The following is a 24,016-nucleotide window of genomic DNA, read 5'->3' on the forward strand; positions in this document are numbered from 1 at the left end:
ATATTAAAGAATGTGAGACAAAAAGAAAACAATATCACAGCAACAGCTGCCACAGGTTGAGCCTTTAATCTAAAATTATTAAAGTTGAGAACGTTTCCCCACCAAGTAACACATTTCAGGCTGCATCTGCCTGCTTTTACTGAGTTCCTCTTAGCTATTCACGGATGCACAGATGGTACCAGCCTACAGGCCCATTGTGCTCACAGATAAATCTAAGCAAGGTACTTAATTGGCATGGTTTCATGTTAGGCTGCAATGTGGACAGGACTTGAGCCACTGCCTGCAGGAGAGGAGACCAGGGAGCCTTGGCGTCTACAAAAACCTCCTCTCTGAACATTGTTGTTCCCTCGCTGTGTGTGTGTGTGTGTGTGTGTGCACGGGTCTGACAGGCTGCCTCTCCCAACTACACTACACCACGATCCGAGTTACAGAAGAGGCTTTCGACTCAAGCCTCCATCCGCCATTTTCAGCAGATTGAAAGCAGGTAGAGCACTAAAATCACAAGTCCCCGGTCAAATAAAGCAGGTAAGTGCGCGTATGAGTAGCCTAAACCCATGAACAAACCTACGGTAGGCAACATTGAAGGAGAAAAAGGCTCCAGCCACCTTACGCCGGCCAACATCGGGAAGAATAAGGAGAGCGGACGGTTTGCCTGCAAGGGTAACAATAAACTGCATCCTTCAGGCGCTGCACGGTTTACATATCCGTTCATTATTTGTCTTTGTCAACTTTTTGGTGATGAACGGGGGCAAAACGCTTTAAAATCCGCTTTACGCACACACACACCCACACTGAAATCTCTCCATTTGTTGCTTGAACTTCAGCTAGAAGGGGTTTAAAGATGTCTGATCACAACTCCAGCACCAGCGGATTATAGTGAAGGGAAAACAAAAATCAATAACAAAAACAAATGAACCTAAATGAACTGTCCATTTAAAAACAAACAAACAAAAAAAAAAGTTGATGCATTTTATCCTATGTTTGAAGGGCACGTTAAAGCTTTAGCACCACACATCTGCAGACAATAAGGTTTATTGTCTTAGCGTTGTGAATTATCCGCCTCTCAGATGATGCAGCATCATCATTAAGTCAAGCAAGAGTCTTTAATGTCAGAGGATCTGCTGCTGAACTTTGTGGAATATTTTTTTAATAATGAATTCATCGTGATGAGTGAGTTCATCTTCACGAAACTCATGGGTCAGAACAACTGGCTTTTTCTGCCAACTGGGACAAAAAGCCTGTTACTAAAGCTTAGGCTGTGGTGGAAACAACTGAAGTTTTCATTGTTTCCATTAATGTGAGAAAGTCAATTAACTGATTAGTTGAAAAAGAGGAAATGTATTGACTTTTATGGTAATTCATTATCTACATCAACATCCACAGCTTCCAGGTTCTCAAATGGGAGGATTTGCTGCTTTTCTGTTTTGTGCTGTTGAGAATTAAAAGTATTATATAGGATATACATTTTAATAACTTGGCTTAAAAAATTCCGCCTTCGTGCGCTGTAGCAATTATGACAGACATTTTGTCCAGAATTTCAGATCTCTCACTGTAAATTACACAACATGCATTTACACAAAAAATATGAAAGAAACGCTTATTTTAGGATCTCTAGCTGCACCTGAAGCTTTGCTCATCTCAACTCACCGCAAATACTCGCCATGAATACATCACATTGGGCTGAGCGCTGTGTATTGTCTTATATTTTATAGGTAAATCTTTTTGTAATGACTGATCATGAAAATTATCTGCAAACTAATCTGCAATAAAGCGAATTACTAGTTGCAGGACAGACAGCCTGCATTGATTCATAGACTACACTACTGGCTTTTATCATAGGCTAATTAGGGAGATGAATATCTTGAATATTCTATGGTATGCCTACGGTTAAATTTGCATGTCACAACTTTCCTGAAGTCCATATTTTGGCATAGACATAGCTCTCTCTTGTCCTGAGCTTGGACAAGCCAGGACCACTATGGAAATAAGTCACTGAAAATTTGTTTTTATCTGGTGTCATGTTTCAACTTTGTGCGAATAACCTCAACACTAGACAGTTCCATTAGACAGTTTGTGTGTTGCCTTCACTAAGATGCGGTTTGTAATGAATTCACTTTGAGGGCATTCATTCAAGTGTGCGGCTGCTTTTCTGATCACTTGCTTTATATTTACAGTCCATGTGGTAACCCTCATTAAGACTCAGCACCCACTATCTTGTGGAAAACGACCTGAGCAGGTAAAATATCCACTTCTTAAAATCTGTATATATTTGACACTATCACAGAGCTTTTATGATAGAAAATGTGATTTTTCATGTATTGTAGATCATGGCCATTACTGGAGGGACAGTGGAAAGTCTAGAAGAAATTCCAGCTCATGTGTGGAAGGGTTTGCCTGACTGTTTGACTCTTGGACCTTCTGCTGTAAATGAAAGCCGTGTCGGTGAGTACAGAAGTGTAACGTCTTGATGTTCTATGTGCATTTCACTGATGTACCACTTTGAAAATGACTTCCAGCAGCCAGTGATGGCGGACCACAATGAAACCAGGCTGTGTTAGAACACAGAGAACATTAGAGCTTAAATTAACTTTGAACTCATTTAAGGATGACAGAAACAGAAACTATTTAGAATGTTAGTTATGTCAAAATACTGCAAGTATTTTTTCACCATGCCTCAGATTCAGATATTACATGTAAGCCTGGCAAGCCTGTCTTTATTCAACAATTGCCCCTGAGGAGGTTTATGGACATACACTTTTTTCCCAGCATCTTAAAACTCTAATATAAAAATAAATAAAGTGATACATATTTCAGCATATTTAACACTTAAAAATATAATCCCAAATGTAACAGGTATGAGATGTTTCTCCTTATTGTTATTTTCAGGTGTTTGGGCCACTCGGCTCATTCCTAAAGGCAAGAGGTTCGGCCCATTTGTCGGAGAAAAGAAGAAAAGGTCCCAGGTGACGAGTAATGTGTACATGTGGGAGGTATGTTACAGGCTTCTTTCCCTGAAATGCTCACCAAGACACTTTTGGTAGTCACTGCATACGTCAAAGTAAAACGAGCCTGGCTACATTCTGCATCGAGTGCAGCACTCACAGTTTCAGTGCTTATGTAACTATGACATTTAATAGTGACCTATAGAAGTATATGATAAATTAAGACTTTGAACATCTCTCGGCAAAGCTGCAGTTTAGGAGGAAAATTAACAAGCCTTTGTTATTACATTGCAATGATAAATAGTGCTGATTGTGTTTTAGCTTCCAGTTGGACAAAGGTGACCCCTATTGCATGGTCACGTCCAGGTGTTCTCGAGCTATATACATTTTTATAACATCTTCTTTGTACCTGTGCCCTAAAGGTTTATTTCCCAGCTCGGGGCTGGATGTGTGTTGACGCCACAGACCCCATGAAGGGAAACTGGCTGCGATATGTGAACTGGGCACACTCCAGCGAAGAGCAGAATCTTTTCCCTCTGGAGATTAACAGAACCATTTACTACAAAGTTTTAAGGGTAAGTCAAACACACATTCATGAACCCTGTGGGTCCTTCGAATAAGGGAACATGTTCCGAAATATAATAAGTGGATGAATGAAACTTATTCTTTTAGGATTAAGGCACTTAGGAATGTTATTCTGAGCAGAGAAATACAATTAGATGTGCACATATTAAAGTGTTTTCAAAAATAGGTATGCATGTAAAATGTTTCAGATCAACGCACCCCCCCCCCCCCCCCCCCCCCCCCCGCCCATGTTTGTAAATCAGTAGAAACACCTCAGTGTGATGTAGCCCAGTTCTACACCACTGCAAAGTAACAGCTTCAGTAATACTGAACTGAACTAAAGTGAACATGATTATCTTCATAAAGGTAGAATTCATGGCTGAGCTATTGTATTAGATTGCATTAAGTTGTGGAAGTGTACCTGTTAAAGTGGTGAGGCATTTTATATTAATGATGCATCATGACACATTTGTCTCCCCTACATGTTACATTAGCTGGTTTTATTTATTTAAAAGTATCAGCACCGCTGTGGGTGGCTTTGACCCTGATATGACTTCATCAGATCGTCATCAGATAGTGCAGCCCAGCCCCAATTCTGAATGAATGCCTTTAACTTGTAACAATGCATTTTCATAATGTTGTATTGTTACTTTCACCCTAACTGAAGGCTCTGTATACTTCCTCTGCCACTGGTTGAAAGTGTCAAACATGGAGCGTACATGCATCAGTTTGAAATGACTAGCTGTGATGTGTTGTGTGTAAGCTCACAGCCCATTTAAGATTCATGCAAATGTATGAAAGGGGTCAAACTGACAACAACAAATTATCACCACTTGAGAATATTCTCCAGACTATGGTGTGAAAACAATGTCGAATTCCATACACCCCCCCACCCCCAGACAGATAAGATGCACAGTGGCCCAAATATCCCCCCTTTGCCTGTCAGCAAGCCGTGCTGTGATTGGTGGCCGACCTCATCTCTCATTGTTGCAGCCTATCCGGCCGGGAGAGGAGCTGCTGGTGTGGTACACTGTGGAAGACAACCCTGAGATAACAGCTGCACTGGAGGAAGAAAGAGCCAGCAGTCTGAACAGGAAAAATTCACCCAGGGCGAAGCGAGGTGAGGCCTAACTTACAACGAAAGATGACACATCTGCTCTATTTTGATTAACGGTGTATGAGCTGCACTCATGTCACGCTAAATTAGCCACGAATCGATTTCTTTGCAGTTCAGTCGAAGTTGTAACTGGCGAGCTAGCTAGCTACAAATGAAGGAAGGCTAGTGGTAGCTAACGTTAACGGTTGCGATGTGTGGGGCTTTTCTCTACTTTCATACCCGACCTACAACTCGTTGCTGCGGGTAGATTTGGCTCAAAATTACAACCACTGATCTAACCAGTTGCAGGTAAACAGCCCATTCGGCTGTTAATCGGGCATCTTAGCAACTTTTTGCAGCTTTTCCTCCTCTGGGTCCTGACGTTGTCGAGGATGTGACCTTCCTTGAGTTCCTAAAGCATGAAAGCCATCCATCGGCCAGCCTCTCCACTTGATGATGGCCTAGCAGGTTAGCTCACTAGCCAGCTTCTTTATCCGATTGAAGGCTAACTAGAGCGCAAGTATTAATTAACAACCTAAAATATGGCTATATCTGGTGGAGAGCGTTTGAAATTGCCTTTTCACGTCCTTCTGGGTCCAGAATAACCAGTTCATCGAGTTGTCAGACTTGGTGTTACATGCTAGCATGAGGCTAAACGGCTAGGTCCGAACGCACGGACATCTCGGTGTACAGAAACAGATGGCAAAGTGCCTGGAGTAAATTCATACTTAAAAACTGATCATATCCATATGGTGGAAAGACTATTATCACGGGTGTAGTCATTATAGTAACCCGGCTGGTGTTGTAGCCTGCTTTGAAAGTATTAACACTCGTGACATCAGAACAAAACCTGTTAAACTAAAATGTCAGAGACGTCATTTAGTTAATTATTTCCCCAACAAACAAATGATAGCTGAAAGATCAAAAATATAGAGGCAAGGGACCAATCATTTATTTGTAAGAAACAGTCGTTTTGCTGCTTTATGTAATTACATTTGTGAGTGTGGACTTTGCATACAGTGTCTCCATATTTTGGATCATGTGGATAATTCATTGCGGGACCACGCAGAAGAAAGCAAATTGATAACAATGTTCAGTGTCTGCTATCTGATTTTATCTCTCGTCTTGTTTCACATATTTATCTTAAATCATCATGGGAATAAGCGAGATTGTGTACTGTGTTGTAATATAAGTTAAAAACAAAAAATCCTGTAAAAATATTAGAATGCAACACCACAAGAGTACAAGTAATAGCCCAGTGTAGATAGTAACATAATTTAGATGTTTGTAAATGTAATTTTGAGACTCTCACTGTCACTATTTATATGTAATCAAATCAACACATAAACATAGACAAAATACAGAAAGTCACATCTGTCCCCCTGACTTCTGTAATGCCTCTGAAATGAGGTAGAAAGGGTTGTGAGCCATGTGTCCTGAACATTTATCCTTTAAACATTTGTGATCCTTAATTGTGCAGCTCTGTTTTTAAGTGGGTTGTTTGTCATTTCTTGTGAGAAGAGACTGTTAAATTTTCTCTGTGACCCTATGGACAGTAGCCTCCATCACAACTTCTCTTTATATTGTTGTGTGGTGTCTTTTGGCAGCCCTGTATTTTACAGCAGTTCAACCTTGAAGAGGTCAGCTTACTTATCCTGCTAGCTTCATCTTAATATCAAACATTATGCATGTTACCTCACTGATTTATGACAGAGTTGGTGTCCTTGCACAGTGACCGCTGGATTTGAAAAAAGGAAATCCTAGGGCTATTAAATGCTAGTGCCCTTAAATTATACAAATGTTTTGGTAGCTGTGCTCCTGCTGTAGATTTAGTAGAATGACGCTGACCGTGCTGGTCAGATGACTGACCTGCAGCATGTGTTTCTCTGGTATGAATTAGGCTTTGTAGGCCAGGTCAGGTGACCTTGTTGACACACTCAAATGATGATGAGGAGGTGCCAGGGAAGCCTCTTGAGGCAGATAAGGCTTGGAAATTCAAAATAGTGTCATATGAAGCATTGCATCCTTATTTAAATAACTAATGCAAGACTGTCCATAACTATGAATGCAACGTGAAGCTGCTTTAGGATGGGCAGCAAGGTTGACTTTGCTGTGTTTTTAAGTAGTATCATATGGGGTACTGAATCAGATTTTGGTTTAGTAATTTGTGATTAAGAAAAACTATACCACTTTGCTTACCTCCAGAAGACTATTTGTTGACTTGAACTTATTTTCCAAATAATAACCAAAGACTGCTTTTTAGCCCAAAATGTATGTGATTCTTCTTCTTCTTAGTAATATTGTTATTGTTCTTATTATTGATGTTGTTTGGGGGAGAATAATAATACTAATTGTTATCCTAATATTGATTTTCTACACTTCTCACTTTTAAACCTGTGTTTGCTTTTGATTAAGCTTGGTAAAAAACGATGTGTATGTTTGTACTTGCAGCCAGAAGAAAGCTGCTGGAGAGAGCCAGACAGGCTGGTTCGGGTGGATTCAAGAAAACCAGTGTAACCAAACCTACTTTCAAGGAGATGTGGGATGGGGAAGAAGGTAAGTTGACTTATTGTTATGGATGATTAGCATATTTAGATTTCCACCTATTCTTTCACTGAACATTTAAGTATTTATCTGTTACATGCTTACTGTTAACTGAAATTCCTCAAATGGTTTGATGAAAAGCCTCTACTTAACACCCATGATAAACTGTTCACAGGTCTGAAGGAGGAGGATGAGAGGCCATCAACCTTAGGGCCCTCACAGGAACTCCAGAAAACCCATTCCCTGGGGAGCACTGGCCATATAAATGTGGAGGCCAAGTCATCAGTGATGACAGACACAGGAAATGGGCAGGAGGAGGAGGACGAAGAAGAAGAAGAGGAAGAGGAGGAGGAAGAAGAGGACGCTGGTGATTTGGGGGAACCAAGTGACGTGCAGCAACAAACTGCTCAGCATTCACCTCTGGCTGATTCTGTGCAGAAGAAGCAGCCTGTACCATCACTGACCTGTGATGACGAAAGCCATAAGGATTCACAGGGAAAGTTGGAGTCTTCCTCATTCGCAGGGCAAGAACCTGAGGTTGATCCTGATCTTGACCTTGACCCTGATCCCGATGGTGACCTTGAGGGTGATCCCCACGGAGAGTCATATCCCTGTCAGCACTGTGAGCGCCACTTCTCCACCAGACAAGGTCTGGAACGTCACAATCACATTCATGCAATCACTAACCAGCAAACACAACTGTTCAAGTGCCGGTACTGCAGTAAATCCTTTGGTTCACAGGTGGGGCGGCGGCGGCATGAAAGAAGGCATGAGAGTGGGCCTAAGAAAAGGCCTGGCTCCCTGGCTGGGAATGCCAGTCTGCTCAGTCCGATGGTGCAGACTGACAGTTCTAGTCCTGACTGCACCAGCCCAAGTGGTCACTATATAGCCATAGGGTCCCAGTTTACAGGAGGACCTCTGCACAGCTCTGAGATGCAGAGAAAGGAGATGGGGCCTCATACTGACCGTCCCTTTATTTTGGATGAAAATGGGGAATCCAAGGAACTCCATCCCTGTAAATACTGTAATAAGGCATTTGGTACACACACCAACATGCGCAGACACCAACGCAGGATACACGAGCGTCACTTGTTACCAAAGGGAGTTCGCAGGAAAGGCATGCTACTGCAAGAACCATCGGTGCAGCAGCAGCAGCCTGATGAGTCCCCCAGCACCAGCCCTCCTCCTGTCTATGTGCCCAGTGCGGACACAGAAGATGAGGCAGATAGGGACGATTATGCAGTTGACATTTCCAAAAACATCTCTGAAAATTTGAGCTTTTACATTGATGGCAAGATTGTGTCCACCAGTTCGGTGAGCACCTGTGAAGTGATAGAGGTGGACTCTAGATCTGCTGCTCTGTTTGGTCTGGACACAGTCATCATCAGCCCAAATCAGATCAGTCAGGCGCTAAAGGTGGAGAGTAGAATGAGCGCTGCAAAGCAAGCCTCCAACATTGGTCAGCCAGCAGCAAAAAGAAGAACATCTACACCCCCACTTGTTCCCAGCCTTAAAGTGGAGACGGACACAGCATCTTTCACAGCCTCTACATCATCTTCATCATCGTCTACATCATCCTCATCCAACTTGTTAGTGCGAGGGCTGTTCCAGCAAGCAGCAGATTCATCAGCATTTCAACGGGAGAAAACTGTTTATCTCTCACCAAAGCTCAAACAGCTCCTTCAGACTCAAGACATTCAGAAATCAACCATTGCTGTATTAACAGAAAGCCATAGACTCGCCTCACCGCTGTCAGTGACGTCGCTGCCAGGGGCCTCAGGCAGGTTTAAAAGAAGAACAGCCTCTCCCCCGTCATCTCCACAGCTCAGTCCTGCATGTAAAACAGAGAGCTGCAAAGTTGAAGCAGTGAGCTCATACACCCTTAAGGTGCCAAAGCTGGAAGGTCACAGCTTGTCACCTAGTGGAAGCCTACAGGACAAGGAAGACAACCTGAGCCTTTCTGGAAATAACATGCATGGCCAAACTTCTTCTAATAGTGGTGGACACTCCTGTAATCAACAACCCTTGGATCTGTCATACGCTGTCAGTAGGAAGAGTGAAACTCAGAACAAGGTGCTTGGGGATTCAGCCCTTGATTTAAGCTTGCATCGAAAGAGCAGTGCCGAGCCAGAATTAAAAGGAAGTCCAGCACCACAACCACTGATAAAAAAGAGGAAGCCTAACACCAGCATGCTTGAAAAGGTGCTGATGAATGAGTATGTAGGTTTGCCTTTGCCTGGAGAAGAAGGCCCTGCGACGTTGGCAAACCTAAATTGTTTTCATTCTCGGGCTCCAACTGCTGCATCAGAGTCTGCCCACCCTTCTCCGCCCTCTTTGACCCCTGTCACCATGAACCCCTCTTCTCCTGGCACCTCCAGTGTGACATCACCAACACCACCTCCTCCTGTACTACCTACCATACCCTCTCCTCCGATTATGCCTAACTCTCCTCTTTCGCAGCCTTCAGACTCCTCTGCACTGAGACCTCTTCCTGTTCTCTCGCCAAAAATGTCTCCTAGATCAGTTGACCACAAGTCCCTGTCAGACTCAGAGGAGATTTTGTCAGCTGAAGAACACAACGACGAAGAAGAGAACCATATCCCTACACCACTTGAATCCCCGAAGTCTCAACCTCAAGATTCACTTAATTTTTCAGTGTCATCAAGCCCTCCTGAGCCAGCATTAGTAGATCTTTCCACTACAGAAGACGTTCCTCTGACTACAACTTGTAACAGTTTGCAGAATGGCAAAGTGAACCAAAACCTTGACTTGGTCAAAGACAAAACCGTTGCTGCTCTCTCAGCCCAGCCAGAATCCTCCTCATCTCCTCCTCTTGCATCACATGATTCACCTTCTATGCTCGTTTCACAATCCCTCACTCAGACTAAGATAAAAGAAGAACCTCAGCACTGCGTCGATGAGCTGTCAGTCATGAATCTTACACCTCAGGATGGTGTTGAGCCTTCACCTCTCCCTGCTGCTCCTGATAAACCATCTGATAAAACCTCTGAGGTGGAGGAAGCCGACTCCATGTACTGCAAGACTTTTGTGTGTAATGTCTGTGAACAGCCGTTCAACTCCATCAAAGAGCTCAGTGGGCATATCACAGAACATGCCGCGGATTGGCCCTTCAAGTGCGAGTTCTGTGTGCAGCTGTTTGGTGATGCCCCAGCCCTACTGGCTCACCGAACAGCACTACACGGAGTGGGCAGGACCTTTCTGTGCTCTGTTTGTTCTAAGGAGTTTGCATTTCTCTGTAACCTCCAGCAGCACCAAAAGGATCTGCATCCAAACGAGACATGTTCACATACCACTGTGGAGAGTGGCAAGCTCAGACCACAAAACTACACAGATCCATCCAGAGCCGAAGAGGAAAGCTGTCCCTCATCACCAGCACCACAGAAAACTGATGAAACTGCTCCACACAGTGACTCTGACTTGGCCAAAGAAGAGCCTGATGTTAATGGTAATCATGCAGAGGACCCCAATGAGGAGCTGTACACTACAATTAAGATCATGGCCTCAGAGGGATCGAAGCCTAAAGGCCCAGATGTCCGCCTTGGCATTAATCAACACTACCCCAGTTATAAACCACCCCCTTTTCCTTATCATAGCCGCTCACATGCTGGCTCTGTGGCCTCAGCTACTAACTTCACCACCCACAACATACCACAAACGTTCAGCACTGCCATTCGCTGCACCAAGTGTGGCAACAGCTTTGACAACATGCCCGAGCTGCACCAGCACATTTTGGCCTGTGCCAATGCTAGTGATAAGAAGCGTTACACTCCCAAGAAAAACCCCATCCCCCTGAAGCAAATCGTGAAGACTCAGAATGGAGTGGTGTCACCTTCAGCAGCTGCTGCAGGCCAGAGTGCTTTCCGTAGAATGGGTCAGCCAAAGAGACTTAACTTTAGTCAAGATACTGGTAAAACAAAAATGAGTGCCCTCAGTAAGAAGAAAAACCAGCTGGTTCAGAGGGCAATTTCTCGGAAAAATAAAGCTGCCACTTTTGCAAAGAAGGCTACCATTAAAGTTGAGGAAGAGCAGCCCTCCAACGTCTGCCCCCACTGCAGTCGGGAGTTTACTTATCCCGCAAGTCTCAGTAAACACATGGCAGTCAGCTGTCCCATGAAGCCTGTTGTTAAAAAGGGCAAAAAAGGTCTTGCAGAGGTGAAAAAAGAGGCGGTGTTTGTTGTAGATAAAAACATGAGTCTTAGGAAAAAAGGTTCAGATTCTGAAATACCACGGACCGAGAGGGAGCGTAAACCCCTGGGAAAGACCAGAGCTCGTAGCTCTGGTGCAGCAGACCCTGAACCCTCCCAGCCAAGTAAAGGAAAAACTGCCATGTTGGGACGACTAAAGAGGCCTGCCTCATTCCCTGCGCCAGTTCCTGTTAGCAAAAAAACTAAGAAGGGCCAAGTTCAGTCTCTACCTCCCACCCCGTCATCCCTGGACACTCCCAGTGACACCGCACAACAGCGGCCAGCCATGAAAATGCAGCGTATGGGCAAAGAGGCAGTACCCAAGAGATTAGCAGAGGCCAAATCACCACCACAACAGCTGAAGAAAGAGGAGCGGTTCTCGCTTCGAACAAGAGATAGAGTGGGTGGTCCAGTCACCAGGAGCTTACAAATGGCTAACACAACCCCTTCAGCTGAGGTAAAAACTGAAGACCCACCGGTTCAAGAGCCAAAAGAGACTCAGGTGAGACATTGTCCTCTTTGTCCTTTATCGGGCCTAGATCAGTAACTTGGCCAGGTCTGTGTGTGCAACACAATCGTGTCACTGGTTGTACCAGCCAATGGGTGACAAGAATTCAGCACAAGACTGCCAAAGATATGTTTGACACAAGTATCACCATGACGCATGTGTGAGTTTTTTTATGAAGCTCTCAAATGATATCAGCCTCAAAAATGTAGTTTTGATCAGGCTGGAATCTTAACATCCTGCTTAGTAAAATTGCTGTTGGACATCTGCGATATTACTTCATCTCTTACAGCTCTAATAATAAGTAATTATAAGTCATTAACAAGTTATTTTCATTTGTTCATGGCCTTTTCTTTCAAGCATTGTGTCAATTAATAGTTTAAAAACAATGAGAAATGCCTGTTTCCTAGAGTTCGAGGTGGCGTCATTAAAATGTCTTGTTTAGTCCGATCTACTATTGAAAACCCAGAGATATTTAATTTACAATGTTAAGATGATAAAAATCAGCAGATTTTCTCATTTAAATATCTCTGTCAAATGTGTTATATTTTTTGTTGCACATTCATTATCTGATTCATTTTCTGTCTGGCCGTTAATCCATTAATTGACTAATCGTTGAAGGTCCATTTGTCTGATCTTTGTGTATGTTGTGTGTTGCAGGAGGTGCTGATGAAGTGAGCCATGTGGACATTGTTGAGCTCTTCTTCCTGTGAATACATGCTCACCTCTCAGGCAATGTTCTGGACTTAATAAGGCACTGATTACACTGAATTTGATCTTTTGTGGTGGCTCATTCACTCAACTCAAGTTTGATTATCTCAACTGCCTTTTGCTGGATTCAAGGAGGGAACTCTTTATCTTCCATCTATGTTATGAACTGAACTGAGCCTCGATTTTTAGCCAGCCTTGCAAAAAAAAAAAAGAAGAAAAAAAAAAAGAGGAAACTGTAAATGACAATGAGTTAATATATATACACAAAATGAGTCATTACTTGACCCAAAACAGTAACATTAGGGCTCTGTTATTTTGGGAAGCTGATATATTGCAAATGGCAATCATGTATCAGTTAGGGTTAGGGAAACTTGTTTATTCTTTTGTTCCGTTCCTTCCGCCCCCCCATTTGGTTGTTTAGATTTTTGGATGTTTCCAGATTCTCTTAATGCATGTGCTGAATAGAGTATAAACTAGATTATGCCAAGTTCCATGTCTCCCCCAATGGGCACCTACTTCAGTTTATACCTGATTTGAGAAAATATGTATGTTTGATTTAAATTTCTGTAGTCAGTATATTATAGAATATATCTTATTGGCATATTTTTGTTTGGGAAACAAAAATGAACATAGCAGTTGTTTACTGCAACAATTGGTCCTCAGGAACACTGTATATGTGTGTGGTAAGTATGAGTATGCTTATGATTGGATATGCAGCCTGACAGCTATTCCTTTGGTCTAAATCTCAAGTATGTCTCATGTTTTTACTTGCTTTTTCAGACTCTTTTTGTTTATCTGACATTAGCAGGTAATTCCAGTTGTAAACTAATGGGAATTATGTTGAAGTCTCCTTAAACTAATGTCTTGAAATATCTTTTTTAAATATCACTCATTCATCCCAGTGTTTTTACAGCACTTTAAAACAAACTGCCAAAATTTCTACCTGGATCAGATCAGTGGATTGGCTTAATTACTCAGTGAATAATTGAATGTATTCAGGTCTGTTGCACTTTGCAGACACTGGTAGATTAAAGCAAATCTTTGATTTGTAGCCTTTCTGCCAACAGATCTCTAAATTGGTTGTCTCCGTTAAGTATTTTGCAACCTAAATGATACACAAACCAACTTTTATATGCCAAAATACAATGTAGAAATTCACATATTGAATACAGCCTTGTTTTGCATTTTATTGTCCATTTCAAATGGACGTGTGAAAAGTTGGTCCACAGATTTTCCCATCAAGAGCCACAGTAACATAACCGAAAGAGCTTTCTTCTAAGGACAAAGTTGTCCTTTCTGTGAGTATATAGATGTAATAAGACTACCAATGAAAAGTCCCCCTACCTTTTCACTTTTGACCATATCCACGTGTATGACAGAGATAGCAGGCAGCACTTCAACATTTTGTAGCATGTTATGGGAAAGTAAATTGAACAATATGATTTGAAGCTAATTTATATTTCCACAAGAAATCTTCATGGTTTGCCTTTCAGCATCAAGATTATGTATTTAAGGATGAACAAAGACAAAAGTCCCAAATGACCTCAAGTAAAACATTGCTGTAATTGACAAAATAAAAAAAAAAACATTTTTCAGTTTGTGTCAAGCGCTTATTGTTTTTGCTGCGGTTCACAATTATTACTATATCTTACTCAGCAAGATGAATAAAGCTAGAAAGCATTACCTCACCTGAGAACATTCACATTGGGTAGATTTTTCTTGAAAGTAGAGGTTGTTCAACATTAAAGACATCAACTCCCATGATCCCACAATGCTTACCAGTTTTGTTTTTATTGGGAGACCCCTAGTGGCAGAAACTACGTAGTGTGTGTTTAATAGATAGTTAAATCAGGAACTCCTTCCTGATTTAATGTGTAATGTGCATTATTTTAGTCTGATGGTAATGTAAACGTCATTGGGGATGTAGTGAGTGAATATGTGGCTGCAGTGTGTCCGCCACTTTGCAGGCTGTTTTATTCACTGAGCTCTTTATGTTTCTTTTAACGGCTGTCCTGCCATTGCAGTTGTAATAAATAAGTTTCCCACACAGTATTTTCTGATTGAAATCTGCACTTAGAGCCTGTCAGGGAACTGGCTGATTGTGAAAAATGAAATTTTAATTTCCTTTTGACTTTGAATTTGTTAGAAGGCAATACTTGACATGAATCAGAATTTAAGTTGCTGCCTCCCCTCTGCAGGTCAGCAAGCTGCTACCAGGCAGCCATGGCCATTGCTGGCTTGCGAGTTACTGCGAGATCTGTATCTATTTTGGGAGCAGTTCACTTGTCGGTGAGGTTGATATGTGAGTCACACAGCACCTTAAATTCTTATCTCGGCCACGTAGCTTCACTTTGTGTAGTTCAGCATGGAAAAATGAGCAAAGTGTGTAAGACTAGTTTGTGATTCCAATTTTTGATATATCATCATGTCAAAAGGGACAGATTGTTTTTTTCTTTAGTTTCTTTAATTATCAAATGTAAGTCAAGTATCAAAAGTATAAATCAATTATACTTTGAACAACTTAATCATGTAATATCAGCTTAGCTATCTCCCACCTTTGTGTTCATCATGTATTTGTATCTATGAGCACCATATTGTAGTGCAAACTGCTTGTCTTTAGTTTGTTGTTTTCACTCTGCTGTGGATGAGGTCACTCTTATATTACAATCATAAATCACTGTAGGATGAATGCCACTGAGGCAGTTTTTTCTGTATTGTGTGCACATAATGATTCCTAATAGTTCAGTGTTCTATATTTTTGTGATACTTTGTGCCACCACATAAAATAATGTACAGAAAAGCACCATCAAAAAACACAGACAAAACATAAAAGCAAACCCATACGAACCCAACAAAAGCATCTAATTTATCACCAGAATGAACAAAATAAACAGACGTTTATAAATAAATGAGCAACAGAATACTGAATCCTAATTAGTATATGCAAAATGATGACATTATTATGCGGACAACTGGAAAGTTACTACTGTATCAGGAAAAGTATGAACAAATGTATTAATAAAATACAAACTCAGCTTTACTGAGCTTCCAAGTTTCAAGAACTATTTAGTATAATTTATGTTTGTTATAAATCCTTCCAAATAAAGTAATATTTGAGGAAACCTCTAATTAGATTAATATTATGGGAGCCTTAAAAGTTCAAGCTCACAAAATAGTAAGTTTAATAATAAAACTGTTTCTGGAACAGCAAGCAGTACTGAAGAGAGAAAAGTGGTTTATTAAGCTGAAATGTGTTTTTGTGTGTGTGTTTGTTTGTTGTCATTAATCAAGGTCTGATCTGGCCTGTGTTCATCTGCTCAGATTATTTTTGTCCAGACCCCATCCATCACACTCGCATACATTAATGAGCTATCAAGCCCTCTGGACAGACAGTGTGTAACAGAAACGAGCCCCTGGCAGTGGAAAAAAAGTCAAAGAACTGTGATGGACCCTCACCTGACACGTGGGGTTATCATGTTGATGGATGGGGTTATGAATTAAATGCAATCTGTATGTTGGATGTGATCCACAGGCCAGTTTTTTCTTTATTCAGTGAGGTGGGGAGATGTGTTTATTTGCTCCAGTGCCACGACGGTATAGTTTATGGCTGGATGTAGTTTATGGGTGCTTAGCTGTGTGTGTGTGTGTGTGTGTGTGTGTGTGTGTTTAAGGGTGGGCACTTGGAAGAGGAGTGCACCATACTCATGCTGTCAGTGTGAAATATCACTGCACTCTCTCTTGATTGCTGTGTACGGTGCTTCAGCCCTTTTCATAAAAATGCAATTCCATGCAGCTCTGTGCTGGGCTTCACAAAATAAACTACAGCACACCAGAGAGGCAGATTTAAGACGGAAAAGAGCACTGAGACAGCCTTGGTATATTGGCACTCAATTACCACATGCAGAAGTTTCAGGACAAGCGTTTGTGATAAGACTCAACTTGTGGCTGGTATGCACAAACAAAACAAAAATCATGGCAGCAATGTAACCGTATTTAGAGGATGACGTGTATCTAGTTTAGAAAGATGTCTCTGCTCAGCGAACACCTCAGTGTATCTCCAAAGAGTTCCTTCACTTCTTGAAGAGTGGCTTCAGAAGAGTCCTGTGTTGAGCCTGTAGCCAAGCTGATGTCCCCAGGTCTTACAGTACACATGTGCTTCAGTACAGCAAGATGAAGTTAAACCAGTGGAGTTGAGCAAAGGCAAGAATTTCAGGAGCTGTTACTTTAAGCTGTTAATTTAAGCACTAACTGAATTACCTGAAGAAGACAGTCTGCATGCAATCAGACAGTCTGCATGCAACCCAAACCAAAACTCCAACATGCAACGACAATAAGACAGAGAAATTATTTAAATGATGAACTGATTTATTGAAATTGTTGCCAGTTAATTTTCTTTCATTCAACAGATCAGGTTGATTGACCAGCTGCTTCAGCTCTCTTGTCTCTTGTCAGTTTTGTTCACACTTTATTGTGTGAACTAATGTTTTCCTTTGCTCACTGGCAAAAGATCTGGTTAAATGTAAGGAATCTGCTGCTGATTAAACTATGTGATTATTTTGTCTCCCAGGGAGCGACAGTGATGGAAGACACAGTGGGAAGAAACGTCAGCCGCTCGTACATGACAACATACAGCCTCCTAAAAAATACTCTGTCTTCCCCTACTTCCTGTTCAAAGAGAATCGCATTAAAGCTGATGAAGGCAGAGGAGATATTTATTCTGCTGGGCATTTGTCTCCCAAACATAAAAGTAAACTTGTTTCTTGTTCTCATTGTTTGTGAAATGCCAGCATTCAGCGTGACCTTAGCGTTTTGCAGATTTTAGTAGCATTTGCATGCAGCCACATGCTGTTTGATACTGCATCTGACTTTGTCATTTGAATCGAATAGCTACTTAACCTTCTCTTAGGCAAACATACTTAATGTCACAGTTATTTGCTTTTGAGCTTCCAGTGCAAGGCTTGGTTTTCACGTCTTGCCATTATCTTTTCACCTGCAGAACCACCTGCTTAAGTCAGCCCACTAGTCGATCCTTTCCCCTCAGCTCCCGCTGTGGCCCACTGAGCGTCCTGCCATTTCCTTTCAAAACAGGAGGATGTGATGCGAGGATGTGAGTGCTGTGGTCAGGTCCCCGGTGAGCTCGCCTTGCAAAGCAGTGGCGTGAGAGATGGCTTCATGACAATAGGCTTCCTGGCAAGTTTTTTTTTTTTTTTTTTTGCTGGGGAGGAAATCAGTTGTTTAAGGAAGGTCTACACACTGCAGGGAGTTAAGTGCAGAGACGGCCTGTGTGTGATAATATGTTGGGGTAACCGTGTCTAGTCTGTGTTGGAGGTCTCCATGCCAACGGCTGCACAGAGGGTACAATACAGCCAACTGTGCCTGCAAGGCCTAAGAGGGATATTTTAAGATCTTGTAACATGTACTCATTTGATCTCATTGTTAATTTTTTATTGCGACACCTTCGCACACCTTTGTGCCACAGTGTGCAATGGTGTCTTTCGACACATTCCAGTAAGTCTCACTTTTCGCAGTGCGCTGCTTCACCGCAGCTGTTGCAGTACATAGCAAGGCAAGAAGCAGTTTATAGTAGTTATTTTTTAGTACTCAGCAGCTTTCTACAATTCCTTTTCAAGATGAAGCCTCTGGAAACCACTAGCTGTACCAGCCCTACTTTTCACTTTTTATAGAGCCCTTCCACTTTCTCATCCTCTTTTCTTTTTTTTTTTTAACCCTCAGCACTGGGGGAAGATGAAGCGCTGGAGTTTGCTAGAATCTGCTTCCCGGCAGTGGCCCGAGCTTTAAGATGGATCGGGGGGATTTGCATGGGGTGGGGTGGAGAGAGTAAGAGATGTGAGGGAGAGCAGGAGAGAGAGCGGGGAAGAGAGATGTTACTGCTGCTACAGCAAATGAGGACTGTAGGGAGGGGATGAGGGAGAGGGAGGAGAGAAAAGGGGGTATAGTCACACAAATCAGAAAACAGCAGTCCTGTCCTGAGCCCAGAGGACAGTCACTAGTCACTGCTGTCTACTCACACTGAGAGTGAGACGGGAGGAGCAAGGACTGACTTTTACCTTCCTCAGAAGCCACAGCTCAACCCTCGCCTTCCCTCTTCTTTGCATCTTCCCTTCAACCCAGCCTGTCTGAAGGAGCCGCAGAGGACTGTCAGCCTGTACAGACGAAGCACAAGATCAGAGCGCTGGCAGAGCAACTGTGCCTACAGCTCTGCTACCTGCTCTACCACCCTGTATTACTCTCCCTCACACATGCACACCAAAATGCTCTCGCAGGCACACATTCAGAGAACTTTCTCTTGCGCAAACACACTTATATGCTGACGAGCTGGCAGTCAGGCAAGCACACCCCCCTCCCATTATCTGTGCAGGGAGCAGTTCTGCTCATATTGGTGTGAGCAGCAAGGGGTTGTGTTTTGCTCCTCAGCAGCAGCAGTAGCAGCAGCAGCAGGACGGGTCCAGAGGAGAGAGCAGTGATCACCAGAGATCACACATCAGCTTCTGCAGCTGAAGGCAAGCCCCCACCCCCCCACCCCTTCTCTCTCTTCTTTTTTCTCTCTTTTTTCCTCCCTCCTATTTTTCCATCTTGATATGACGCAGTGTGGCCGACCTTCCCTCATTCCCCTCCTCTCTCTTTTCTCCTCACCGTGTTCCAGTGGGACAGCCATGGAGGACACCCTCACCTGCAGCCATGCCACCTTCTCCCAGGTGTTTGGACGCCAGGGACAGCTCATGCAAGCCAGTGAGTTGCCACAATTACACCTCCCACCCCCTGACAAATCATTAGCCAGCTGCATGTCCCGCGTGTCAGCATAACTGATCTCCATCCTCAGCATTTCTTTCCGATCCCATCCTCAATCTTATTGCTATTTAAATTTAGATGATGCTAAGAGGTGCAACAAACCTGTTTTTAAGCTCTATAAAGATTACAATGTCACAGCTAAAATCTTCTTAGGCTGCTGCTGTTACAAAGCATGGAGTTTTTAGGCTGTTTTTTGGAGGGATGTCAGAGATGTGTGTGTGTACATGTAAATGGCAGGAAGATATAATCATTTCATGGGTTTTTGTTTCCCATCATAAAAACATATTGTGATTGTGATCATATATGATGTTTCTATTAGTGCAGCAAGTTCTTTAGGAGCAGGTGGGATGTTTTAACTTGAGTAGTGTTGTATTTTCAGCTACAAAAGCACATGTTTATTCGGGTCGAACTTGGGGCTGTGTCTCAGCTGTGCTGGAGGTCATATTCTGGCAAAAGGCATGCTTTAAGGGGACTTGAATACAGAAAGATAAATTGTCATCATCATTTAAACCATTGTGTTTTGTTCATGAAACAGTTATAGAGCTTTCTTAGCACTGAACGTTTCTGCATGTCTTCAGTAATTTGAATTCTGAAGTAGCAGCTCTAGATATTGTTTTGCAGTCAAATCTTGAAGCAATGACACAGATTCTAACTGAATTGTATGTATAATGCAGGTGCACAGTAATAGTGAGGTTGCGTCTGACCGGCATAGACACTATCATGGATGCTCTAAGACTGGTAGCTAAATTATTCAAAACTGAATCTATCAAGATTTTCAGGGGCGCAGAGACATTGAAGACAACCTTGGAGCGTTGCAAATGCAACATACTTCTGTGATATGTTATTATGTAATGCACATGGTCAGAATACATATTTCCCTTGGGAGGAAGAAAAAGGGGAGACTGACTTGCCTCCAGAATTAAAGTGTCTGTTGCATCCTCCCTCATCTGGCCTGTTAGTCAATGCCTTTGATGCCTCCACTCAGCCATAAATGCAAAGTGATTCTTCACACAGTGTTATGATGGATAATGAGGAGAACCCAGACCAGATATCAAAATAAAGCTGCCTTTAGAGTTGCATCCCACAAATTGATTTTGCCACATCAGTTTTAAAATCCTGTGTTTCCCCTTCATCACCACCTGGAGAGAGACAGAAGTATCTGAGTTTCAGAGCAACCGTCATTAACAACGAGCCTGCTAAGACAGCGCTATGTGTAGCTAATAATGGAAACGCATCAGTCATTTTCCTGAGCTGGAGAAGTCATGCCTCTGTACCCGTGTTTCTTAATAAGCTGCGTTACAGGATTTCACCTGTTGGGATTTACTTCTCTTGAGTGATATGTGGAGTTGTTTGAGTAGATAAACATGAAAATCCATTGTTGCTGTCTTTGCTGATGTTCTTTGCCCCCTCTTTGCACAAGAACACTCTTTTATAAATAATGCACTTTGAATGAATGTATCTGTGGACTCAGTACTGTGCTGATAAAAGCACATTACTGTCAAAGGGTTGCTTGGCTGTGATTAATATTCTGCTTCAGACAGGCAGAAAGCAGGAAACATCTTTAGTGAATGAGTGGTTTGGAGTGCTGCTGATCTGCTGTTTGTCTCTCTGGTTTTGTGTTTTTGTGGAGGTCCTCTCAGGGTTTATATGCAAATAATCCAAACAGAAAAACGGAAAAACATATAATCCAAGGTGTAAGTGCTCAAGTGGACAGAATTTTTCACATATGCTGGTCTTGTGTTAATCTGTGTTATTTTTCCACTATATGCGTGACTGGGTCAGCTTGTCTGGAGGACATCACCCCTTAAAAGGGAGGTAAAAGAAGAAGAAAAGGGTGAGACAGTTAGGAGCGTCGTTTTACATCATGGCTGACAAAAAGTGTGAAACCTTTAACATCTAAAAATGTATCAGTATACATAGAAGGATAGTTAGATTATCAACAGTGTGAGTAGAGACAACAGATGTTAAACACAACATGCACTCTGTTTATTTGGTGCACCTAGCTAAAACTAATGCAGTACAATGCAGCACTCCTCCCAAAAAAATCCTATCTTCATAGAGGTTATAACGTAATTTTCCTGTGGAAGCTAGAAATTGATTTAATATTATGATATCGCTGGATGCTGCAGTTTGTAGTACTGTTGAAATATATTGCATCTACAATGCAGTACAGTTTAATAGCACCATCAGTTACATCCTCCAGAATACATCAGTATTTAGTATTTCACAATAAATAAAAGCAAAGATTATTACCACTGGTGTATCGTACTTGTTGATGAATTAAAACTCAAATAATAAGTTTAAATGAAGTCCTGCACAGCCTCTCAGATTCTGCTATTTCTCTTAGCACATGTGACAAAGTATTTTCTAGAAATCTTTGTCTGAATCTGCTGTTTCTATTTGTTTTATTATGAATGTGCGGCGTGATGTGTGTACATCAAGTGCCTCATGGAAATTCAGTTTGACTGTTCCACAATGAGCAGGTTAGTTTGTCAGTGTGGATGCACAAGCAAGACGAGCAAATCTAACAGATATGCAAATCACAGTTCCAGTTAGGCTGCTCTTCTGTTTTGATGTATTTGGCAGAAATTGGGGTTTATGCTAAGTGACTGACATATTTTCACAGAAAAAAAGTAAAAAAAAAACAAAACCAGAACAAAAACACATCATTGTGAGTAAGTGAAGTAATGAGGAGAACAAGATCTGTCAGTACACAAGTGCAGCATCTTAAAATTATAGATGTTTTCCATAATTTGCAGCTCTTCAGCAACAGAGGTGTGAAGTACATATATGAACAACATACAGTATATTAGGCAGAACTGTAGCAACAGTGTCCTCTTGTCCTAACAGCATTTTCGTTATGCCTATGATTTTGCCTCAGGCAAAAAAGCAAGTGAAACCGCTGTTTCTGAGAACTACATGCATTATTCACTACATCTTTCTTTGTGTTGCCTCCTCATTGCTGCTCAAATTCCCTCCTCTTTATCTTTGCTTTTAACTTTACAAACATTTTGTCCTACTTTTGTCCTCACTCTTCTTGTGGCAACATAAAGTTCATAAGGGCTCACAGTTAGACAGAAATAAAGGCCTCCTGTGCTGCATTTGCACAGATTTACTGCAAGTTCAGGCTCTTGTCCTTCTCGCCCAGGTGACCATGATCCTGACAGTGCAGTCGTCTCAGTCACATTTCTGCTCCACTGGACCAAAGTGATGTGAGAATAGGCACTGTGTAAGGTTGTCTGCAGTGTAGTTCAGGATGTCCACAGAGGGCTGCATGTAACTCTGAGTATCTTCATTCTCCCACATGTGTGGAGCCATCCTCATGTCTCTGCTCAGGGAGGTCAAGGTGCTGGCTTATGGCCAATGTTTTCATCCCTATTAGACTCCTGGGCTGCTGGCCATCAAACCTAATAGTAATATAATTCAGAAAGAGAGAAAGGCTCTTAAAAGCGCTTCTTTAATTGAGTCATTTTCAGTGGAGGTGTGTACCAAAACGAATCCCATAAGAGCTGACAGAATTTATGATGAAAACCATCCTCCTCCCTGTTTTGGTAAAGGCCAAATCAGATATATTAAATATGCAAGAAATATCTGTGACCACTGCTGAACTGGCCTAAGATGTCCCTCACACTGTTTATATATACTCACTTTATTGATCCTAGTCCCTGGGTGTTCCCCAGCAGCCCTGAAGATCACTCTGCCGGAGTAGATACAGACCTAATTTAGATCCCCCTCTCTCTTCTAATTCCCATATTGGATTTAAGAACCACAGCTGAGGTGAGAGTGACGGACCTCGCCTGCCTGTTAGCCAGTACATCCTGACTCACAGAAACAGCCTCAGGCCAGTAAGACCAATCCCATTATTCTGCATAAACTGTGTAAATATCTGGTTTTGGTTTAAGGCAAATAATTTGCTGGTAAAATATGAATTGTGTTTAGCAGTGTGGTGACAGCTGCATACACTCCTCTAGTCCTTTGTGGCGATGGGCGTTCACTGACTGCCTCATTTCGGTGTTTTCTGTCAAACTCAACGTGTCTGCTCTTTGACAGGAGATCAACATCTTCTCCTTGACTGACATCAGTCTCACTGACAGGAGATGCTGTGTTGAGGAGGTGCTGAGCTTCACAATCTCCTAAGTAGTTAATGCACAGCATGACAAGACAAATACTTGACTAGAGTTCTATGATACAACCTGAGGTCCTCACAGTCTGTGGGTTTATGGTAGGACAAGAACACAGTGCACGGCGCAGAAGGCAGTGACTCCCAAGAATGGACTGCTACCCCATCAGTCCTTCATAGAACAATATTTCTTTATTTTACAATTAGTTTTTCAATTATCTTTCAGTCAGTCAGAGAAAGACGGGACAGCGGGGGAGAAAGCAAAAGGTTGGCCATGCTGCAGAAGCCTCTAGCTGGAATCAAATTGTTTCATGGTAGATGTCTTACACGGCTTGGTCATGGGGACGCTTTGATGTTCTGCGGTTAAAATGTTTAACAATGTTTGCCATATTTAATGTGTCATCACGCAATTGTTGGCTAATTAGCACTAAACACAGTAGTGTATCGCTGAGGCTGATGAGCGGTATTTTGTCATCAGCTTAAGTATTTGACCTGCTAGTGGTGCTAGAGGAAAAGTTA

At 42.2% G+C, this 24,016-nt stretch overlaps 1 protein-coding gene across 3 annotated transcripts; it reads left to right on the forward strand.

Annotated features, from left to right (window-relative positions):
* Nucleotides 1-240: 240 nt before the first annotated feature.
* On the forward strand, nucleotides 241-14,164 carry prdm2b (PR domain containing 2, with ZNF domain b). 3 transcript variants are annotated; one of them, XM_046383388.1, is made up of 9 exons: nucleotides 241-525; nucleotides 2,175-2,236; nucleotides 2,325-2,442; nucleotides 2,887-2,990; nucleotides 3,365-3,517; nucleotides 4,500-4,626; nucleotides 7,054-7,158; nucleotides 7,322-11,853; nucleotides 12,517-14,164. In XM_046383388.1, the coding sequence occupies exons 3-9, from the start codon at nucleotides 2,328-2,330 to the stop codon at nucleotides 12,532-12,534; spliced, it is 5,154 nt and encodes a 1,717-aa protein (XP_046239344.1). In that variant the 5' UTR covers nucleotides 241-525; nucleotides 2,175-2,236; nucleotides 2,325-2,327; the 3' UTR covers nucleotides 12,535-14,164. The 3 variants fall into 3 exon arrangements, with proteins under 3 accessions (XP_046239344.1, XP_046239343.1, XP_046239345.1); XM_046383387.1 differs by having other exon boundaries at nucleotides 241-484; XM_046383389.1 differs by lacking the exons at nucleotides 241-525; nucleotides 2,175-2,236; nucleotides 2,325-2,442; ... (1 more) ...; nucleotides 3,365-3,517; nucleotides 4,500-4,626 and adding an exon at nucleotides 4,685-5,070.
* The last annotated feature ends 9,852 nt before the right edge of the window (nucleotides 14,165-24,016 follow it).

The sequence above is a fragment of the Scatophagus argus genome, chromosome 3 (assembly GCF_020382885.2).
Source record: "Scatophagus argus isolate fScaArg1 chromosome 3, fScaArg1.pri, whole genome shotgun sequence".
NCBI lineage: Eukaryota > Metazoa > Chordata > Actinopteri > Scatophagidae > Scatophagus > Scatophagus argus.

What these genes read in the sequence shown, in the direction of transcription:
- prdm2b (XM_046383388.1), top strand. Translation starts at nt 2,328, where the DNA reads ATGGCCATTACTGGAGGGACAGTGGAAAGTCTAGAAGAAATTCCAGCT. An exon ending in TTCACCCAGGGCGAAGCGAG is followed by an intron (nt 4,627 to 7,053) that starts GTGAGGCCTAAC and finishes TTGTACTTGCAG; the next exon opens with CCAGAAGAAAGCTGCTGGAG. An exon ending in GATGTGGGATGGGGAAGAAG is followed by an intron (nt 7,159 to 7,321) that starts GTAAGTTGACTT and finishes AACTGTTCACAG; the next exon opens with GTCTGAAGGAGGAGGATGAG.